This window comes from Emys orbicularis, chromosome 4 (genome assembly GCF_028017835.1).
Source record: "Emys orbicularis isolate rEmyOrb1 chromosome 4, rEmyOrb1.hap1, whole genome shotgun sequence".
Lineage (NCBI taxonomy): Eukaryota > Metazoa > Chordata > Testudines > Emydidae > Emys > Emys orbicularis.
The window spans coordinates 141,193,410-141,201,622 of record NC_088686.1 but is presented as its reverse complement, the minus strand read 5'-3'; the positions used below and the strand labels follow the sequence as shown (position 1 = coordinate 141,201,622).

The window sequence follows — 8,213 nt, the reverse complement described above, 5'->3', positions numbered from 1 at the left end:
CAATGGTGGCAGCATCTCCCGTGGGGCTTTGTAACAAAGCAGGGTCTTTTTCAAATCATCTCTTAGCCAACATATTTAAGACTCTTAAATCACCCTCCTCCCTTGTTTTTAATCACAGTTAGCATGTTGGAAACAGAGAGACACACACATACGAAGACAGAAAAGTAGTAAAGGTTAGGTACCATTTTTTCAAGGTGGAAGACTGGTTTACATACTCTAACCATCAGAGTCTCCCGCAGGGAATAGCTGTTTGGTTTTTCCCTTTCCTCCTCTTTAACACAATTCAAGATTTTTCCCCCTGTTCAATTTTTAAATCTGTACCTTCATGCTGCTTCTCCCCCCGCCCCACAGTGTGACGTTATCGGGGGTCAAATCCCACAAGCTAAAAGACCCCCAAGTCACCCCACAAATGCACCCTCAGATGGTGAGCGTGCATGTAAGACTATTTAAGACAATCTGAACCTTTTCTTTGAACATGCATTTTTCAAAATGAAAAACCCCTATGGACACACGGAACCTGACTCAAGGAGAAGAAATATCAACTTGGCTGTTTCCCACCTGGGCAAATACCCACTGCAAACTGCTCCCTCCCCCCTCCCCAACCCATGGTACTCTGGTTCCTGCCACTAAATCATAAAAGGAAAACAAAACAGTATACATATGAGCAGTTAACATGAAGTGACCGCTCTGCAATATCAGTTATTGGTGCTGATATCACACAGGACTCAGGGTGAAGGAAGTGAAGGGGGTATCAAAGTTCAAAGGTCAAACCGATGATTCCAGGCTGTCTAAGGGGCTTTCAAACTCCGGGACGGTGTTCTCGGCTAGATCGCTGTCCACCGCATTGTTATTTTGGTTGAGGGAGAAGGATTCACCTGGGCTACTCCCACCTTGGTTTTTGAGTCCGTCAGTCTTGGAGTCTTCTTCTGCGTCGTCGAGGAATGGGGATTGAGGCTCGTCTTCCTCCATGATGAACTCAGGGTGAGTTGAGAAGTTATGAATGGAGCTTCTGGATTCGGGTTTCTTGAGGCCTTCATATAAAGAGCTACGGAACGCATTCACCACTTTGATCTGTCAGGAGGTTGGGGTGGAGGGTGGGGGATAAACAGAGAAGAGGTGAGAGGCGGCCATAGGGAGATCTCAGGGACTTCAGGTGAAAAATAAAAAAAGACAACACCACCACTACAACAATACGGAACAAAACTCAATAAAAATAAGAGAAACTATGGGAAACTACGATGGCCACATGGATCAAATTCAGGAGTAGGTGTGTGATGGGGCAACCGACTATGGGGCGACTTCAGAAGCTGTAAGAAAAGACAAACATTTCCAAACAGATCACTTTGAAATGAATGGAAATCAAAATGCATTAGTTCTGGTGCGTGCGTGCACACGCTTCTGTGCATTTAACAAAAAGACAAAATAAAAGTGGAAGTACAACTCAAAAGAGAGGTGGGTTAGACACACAGTGATTTGGCTTCTAGGCAAATGGGAAGTGATGCATTTTTAGTTATTTATTTATTTTTTGTAAACCTATAAAAAGGAATCAGTTTAAAGGTGTCATGACTTCATCAACTCCGCGTGGAGCAGCAGATCCAAGCAGATGGCACTAACAACAAACGTACCCAGCCGAGCATGCAAGAAGGAAACCAAAGCTGTGCGAGTTTCCACGCTGTAGCCTAGACTCTGGTCAGGAGCTTTCGATCCTTGCCTGCGCCAACACTTTTAAGGCTAGCGTTTCCAAAAGCAGCCGCTGCTTTCAGGTGCCCCGCTTGACATGTGTTGGACCTGGCTTTCCAGAGACATGAGGTGCCCACAGCTCCCGTTCGCTCCTACAACAGTCATGGGGGCTCAGCACTTCTGAAAAGCACTTCTGAGCACTTCTAAGGCCCTCTGCATCTCAAGTTGGGCAGGATTTATAAAGGAGCCTAAGGCATCCCATTCACAAGTTCCTCAGGTTCCTTTGAAAATCCAAGCCTGAAAGCCTACAGCTCTCTCACCCCACCCTGCAGTCAAGTCACAGTTTATTCGGTCACAGGTTTAAGGTGCAATTCACATTTTCAACACACAAAGGTGAAGCAGGCAGCGACCTGGTAACACTGCATTTTTGGTGATGGTGACTTCTCCATGGTCACACTCACCCCAAACCCACGCGTGTGCGTGCGATGTAGGTCATTCCACTGCAGCCAATGCACAGACATTGGGTGCGGAAGATCACATCCGTTCCCGTGAGTGACTTGTACACAAGAAACACTCAGGCGTACGCATTCTAAACGTCAATTCAATTCATGCATCCTCGTACGTTTAAATGGCTTCTATATGGAGCTGACAAAACCAGAACCACTACTACAAACTCTCTCAACCTTGAGAGGTCAGAGAAAAAAGTGTTATCTGGATCCAAATTGCAAAATAAAATGCTACCCACCTGTTCTTCCCCCCCCCCAAAGTATTTCTAATTAACCAGTGGCCACATTCCTGAGTCCCCATGCTGTCAGAGTGGCATGCCTCACATTGCATGAATTACTCCTGTCCACAGCTCCCAACCTTCCCCAGCTAATGGGCGCTAGTGTGTGCCAGGTGTCATGGAATTGCAGCCACTGGTTTAGCTTAGACATCAGCCTGTCAGCCCTCATTGAAAGTTACATTCCAAAGATGTTCATCATCATCCCATTACAGTTGTGACCTGCTGCAACCTACTGGGTTTGCTCCTTCCCCCAGCGAGTGGAGGGGGAGTTCTAATCAACCATTTGCGTCGGATGGAAACTGAGCTGATTCTGTGTTTTGAGGGCAAAAAGGACCATCCTCTAATCTCACCTCCTGCATAAATTCCTCCATGAAAAAGTCACCCAGGGATTCCTGCAGTGGAGGGAATTGTTACCACTCCAGTGTACTCTCAAGTCACTGCTTTATATCTCCTTTGAGCATCCCCCACCAGCAGCAGAGAGCCGTGCCTTCGTCCAGCCCTGAGTCACCTTCGCCCACCCGCTTTCAGATGCTGCCTGTGGAGTTAGGTTATCAGTACAGTGCTCTTAGTCCTCTGGTTCCTAGACCAACCCAGGAGGGGTTGAGTGGAGCACTTCATTAAAGCGCTGACATCTGTGAAGATGCACATGCCCATGACAGCTCCTTGCTTCTGCCTGCACCACTACGCTACACCAGCTTCTCTCAACACTCGCCCTACGTCCCAGCTAAATGGACAGAAAGCAAAGAGGAAGGAGGAGTGGAAGGAGAAAGTCAATTCCTCCACTCGCAAGTGCTCAAACAAACTGTTTCTTCACTGTACCTTGGCGAAAAGGCTATCGATCCTGGTAAACCAGGACACCACTACCCACCACTCATGAGATTCACTGGGTTAGATGTTGGTTACTATATCACCAGCAGACTCAACTGGAGAAACCAGCCAGAACCCCTCCCATCACCACCTTCCAGATACCCAAGATAAAAGAACTCCCCAAAGATCTTTGGTGTCAGCACAATGACAGCATGTCAGCATTCACAAAGCATTGAAAACAAGGCATTATACAAAGGGAAGCTTGAGATGAGACCCCCACCAACTTTACAGCCTCACAAGTCAACCTATAGGATGCCCGTGTCCCCCACTTTAACAGGGACACACTTTTGGGCTGGCATCTCCACCCACCCTGAAGAGATGATGGTGCCCCCAAGCAGCAGGATAATGACCCATGAGCATTTTGATGGAACATCCTCATTGACACCAGCATGATGAGGGCTTTGAAAGCCAAAAGCATTTCATCTATAAAAGTGAAACAAGCCCATCCTCATGTCACACATGGACACATAAGCACACAACACACTGGCTTGCAGTGGCCGGAAGACAAGCAAAAAACACAGATCCGGGGGAAGACTTGAGTGTCCACCTTCACAGTGGGGAGCCATACGGCCTGACCTGTGAAAAGGGAAGGTTATATCTGGGTAGACAACATTGGGGCAGCTGGAATTCAAGGCCTTCTCTCACTCGAGCACGTCTGTGATCGATGGATTGGGTGAAGCAGCTAGAGAAATCCAGGTGCTTTGGGGTTCCTTCCAAGCAGAGCACTCTGGTACTCCCATTTCCTCTCTTAACTCCCGTCACACTGCAGGGTACCACAAAGCTACGGAGGAAGAGTAAGGTAGAGCTGGGAAAGACGTAGGCCAAAAGACAATGGAGGCCCATTATATATCCAGAAAAAGAGGGTGATATTTGTGGATTCTACTGGAAAAGTTCTTGGCCTTATTGCATACCAGGACATTAGTCCATCTCCTAACCAGTACAGCATCATGCCTGTATATTACACCTCCATCAGCCATGGCATGAAGCCATCAGAATATTTAACGTTACTCCTCCTCCTAACTTTCAGGTGCCCTTGCTTGAGGGAGTTAGCCATGCTGGCATTAGTGCCAGAAAAACCCACTTCTCTGAAGCCTGAAGTCACACACCCCCCGCCAAAAAAAAAAAAAAAAAGTGAAACCAACAACCAAAACTCCAATCCTGTTAGGTGCACACTGGGATAACCCCAGAGATCAGCAATCGACAGACTTCAGAGATATATGCACTGCACCGCTACAATGCGCAAGAAACAAAAACCAAGCAAACGAACCAAGAATGATACATCTGCATAAAACGATGAATGCTTAGAGATTTTCAAAGCAGCACAAGGGATTTAGACACATTCCATTAATCAGGTGTGGCTAAACCCCCTAGACTGCTTTGAAAAATCCATGTGCACCAATAAAGCTGGCGCTATCACTTGCTTTTCAGCTTTTAACACAAGTGGGTAAACTCCACTAACAGCATGGCACGTAGTCTCCCTCCCATGGCTAGATCACATACAGAGGTTTAATCGGTCTGCTTCTTCCCTTGAGTGAGCACAGCTGCTCCTTTAGCTCAGACAGAAGAGGCTCATGCTTTTAGATCCAAAGTTCCTGGGCTCTGACTCTGCAGGCAGTGACCCATCCAAGAGCATAACTGGTTGGTCCAGATGTCCATGAATGGTTTTGGTTTCTCTAACATTTTAATTCCCCACTCAGTTCATAAAGGAAATATTTTGTTGCCTTCCCCCAGGCAGGTCCCACTATTTCTGCAGCTGATCATAAGAAGCTGTCGGCAGAACTAACATAAAACCAGTGCAAATTCCACCTCGTTGTTAAAGGATCTCCGGGTAGGAAGACAAGCAAAGGAGGAACAGTTTAGGGATGGGTTCACCAGTCTGGATAAAATAAAAGTCCATCCAAACCCTTGCTCCAAACTGGAACCACATCTCTGAGGGGTGAAACATTTCACTGGCTTTTTCTCATTGTGTTTTGTTTTCAAGCATCTACTCAGCACTTCTAGGTTCAGATGCAAGTTCAGAAAAACTGCAAGAAATGTTGGTCTTATTTCCAGCCCAGCTGGAAGCAGGATTTCTGATGCTCCTTGCAAGAAAGCCTTTCGGTGCACGACTACCTAGCCCACCTTTGCCTCAGCTTTGGATCAAGCATCTGAACTTATCCAGATGATCCCCCCACTCCCAAGCCGTAGGAAGTTTGTCCATTGTTAGCGAGCTTTCAGAGCACTGCATGAATTATGGCCACTTCATGGGGAGTTGAACTGTTTAAGAACTTCCCATGCAGAAATTTCTGCAATCCACAGGAGTGGCTAGAGTCTATGCAGACACCCAAAGGGTGATGTCAATGACATGTTTCAATTTCTCTGAAAATGTAGCGTGAACACCCATCTTCCATGCCCAGAACAAGGACCTGCCTTTCCTCTTGATTCCAAGTTTTCCACAGCATCTCAAGCATCATCTACACTGGGAGTTTGCCCCAATTCCAGCCCCTGGACTAGGTGAACCCAGGCAAACCACTAGGTCAAGCTACCACTTGTACTGGCCGAGCTCACCGCTCCTTGAAACTGAGGTAAACTGCACCAGTGCAAAGGTGTGGCTCGCAGTGCTTTACCCTATTCAGACTAGGGGCTCGGTGGAGCTGGGACACCGATAGCTGCAATCAGGGCAAAAATTCCCAGTGGAGACAAAGCCTAAATCTACAAGCCACCAGCTGTGGTTCACTTGTGAGATCTCCCCTTTGTTACATCACCACCCAACAGTAACACAGCATTCAGGACTGCTGAGATCTGGCACAGTAGGACTTTCCACCAGGAAATAATAAGGGGAAGTCAGAGGGGCTCAGTTAATCTGTTATCAGGGATACAGTTTTTAGAAAGAGAGAACAGCAGAAAGGAAGTAGAGCCAAGTCTAGATAAAATGGAGGGAACCCTTAGCAACCCGTTTTAGCTTTTGGGAAAGTTGTTATCTGGTAGGGCTCATGCTATCCTTGCAAGTTATCGATTCCCTCCCGCAATCAAGTAGAACATTAATCAATGAGCATAAATGGTGTTTTGGTGGGACACACCAACATCCACTATGTTTCTCCCCCTCTGCGAATGCTACAGACTAAGAACACTTCCTTCTGAGAAACCTATTATGCTGGTGCATGGAGGCAGAAGTAAACAAAAGGCAAATCCCTATACATTCCTTGGGTGAAAGTCTGACCTCACGGAATTGCAAAACTCCCAGTGACTTCAACAGGGCCAGGATTTCTCCCATTCCATTTTATAACTGATTTAAAAATTAAAAAAAAAGAAGCTACATTTTCAAACTTGGCATCTAAATTTGCAAAGCACCTGGAGGTCTATGGATGGAAAGTGCCATAGAAGAGCGAGGCATTAACAACTGTGCACTTGCAACCTTGGCGCGCTCAATGCCAGGTGTTTCCACATGCAAGTGGAAAATGGGATTCTGTAAAAAAAGATTTTTAATCAGCTGTCTAAGTGATCTACCTAATTTGCACATACAGGGTGAAATTCAAAGGCCCAGAAACAGGCCTACATGCCACCACCGTCCCATGTAAGGCCCCAATTCAGGAAAGCACTTACACATATGCTTCCTACTCAGGACAGCATTAAATAGGGAGGTCATTTGTCTGCCTATGAACCAGGCAGTCCTTTTTTGAGGTGGTTTGTCCCCTGTCCGAGACAGGACTGGATGTGTTTTTGTCTGGTATCGGACGGGGGATGCCATAATTAAGTGCATGCTGTCCCCCCACCCCCGGCATGTCCTCACACAGACTGTATGTGCAAGGTCACGCTGGTGGGGGCGGGGTGGCACGCTCTTCAAAATGGCAGCCTCCCGTGTGGCATGACCTTGCATGCAAAGTCATGTGGAGGGGGTTGGGTGCCATGCAGGTGGTGGTAGGCCCACACTGTGCCCAGAAGTCCTGGAATGTCTGATATTCTGGGCACGTGTGATTGGCCCCATAGCATTAAAAGGTGCTTAACTCTCAAAATGTCCTCAAGGCCAACTGACTGGGATTTAAGCACGTGCTTAAGAACTGACCTAATTAGGGCCCTAAGACCTCATAACAGGGCTTTGTGGGGGACTTAAGCAGTAGTCCTCTGCACAGGGCTTGATGTCACTTCGAGTGACTTGTGGCTCACGCAATGTGCAAGTTATTGCGAAGGCCAATCGGGAGGCTGTTCAGTTACAAGTTAGCGCTAAAGCTCAGTGGTCCCACTGGCCTCCAACAAACCAAGACTTAAGTAAAACCACCAGCTCAGAGGATTTGAGGGGAGCCATGTCAGAAATCCTGACTTGTGGAAAGAACGGCTTCCCCCATTTTATTTGGGGTCCTTCGACCCACACGGTTCTTTTAAAGAACCTCAAATTTTACACCCATGGGAAGGAAAAAAACAAACCAACATCCATCAAAATCCTGCAAGGAGGAGAAAAGATAAAAGAAGCAACAAGGAGGAGAGAAGGAAATGAACCAGAAAGGTTTTAAACATGGTTAAAGATGCAACAGCTTTAAAAGAAACAAATGGCCTCTCCACCCTGCCCCCGCATCGAGACAAGGAACCATTGGGCCAAGTCAAGGATTAAAGAGGAAGAGAGAGAACAGGTTGCGTTAGGTCGATGCAAGTGCTCTCTTGTGGTTATTAGGAAGTCATGCATTGTAATAGAGACTATCACTCACTGCCCGCAGTAGGAGATGCAGCAGCAGCAGCAGCAGAAGTGGTGGGAGTGGAATTGACGGAGGAAAGAGCTACATGGGTTGGGCTAGAAACATGTTTTACATCGTGGTGCTGGCTCACGATGGAAGGCTGTCTCCTGAGGGCTCCCTGTAAAGAGGAGGCGCCGGTCTGGAATGTGTAAACTACGTCCATCTGTAAAGAATCA

The 8,213-nt window shown here is 47.0% G+C and overlaps 1 protein-coding gene across 2 annotated transcripts in view; it reads right to left on the bottom strand.

The window, feature by feature from the left end:
* Nucleotides 1–765: 765 nt before the first annotated feature.
* ATP2B4 (ATPase plasma membrane Ca2+ transporting 4) overlaps nucleotides 766–8,213 on the bottom strand; it is a 96,938-nt gene continuing 89,490 nt past the window's right edge. Inside the window, exons 21-22 of one of the 2 annotated variants that reach the window (XM_065403992.1) lie at nucleotides 8,111–8,200; nucleotides 766–1,071 (exon numbers count right to left, since the gene is read on the bottom strand). In XM_065403992.1, coding sequence (XP_065260064.1) covers nucleotides 766–1,071; nucleotides 8,111–8,200 — 396 coding nt within the window. The remainder of the gene's footprint in view (nucleotides 1,072–8,110; nucleotides 8,201–8,213) is intronic. The other variant, XM_065403993.1, reaches the window with a different exon arrangement.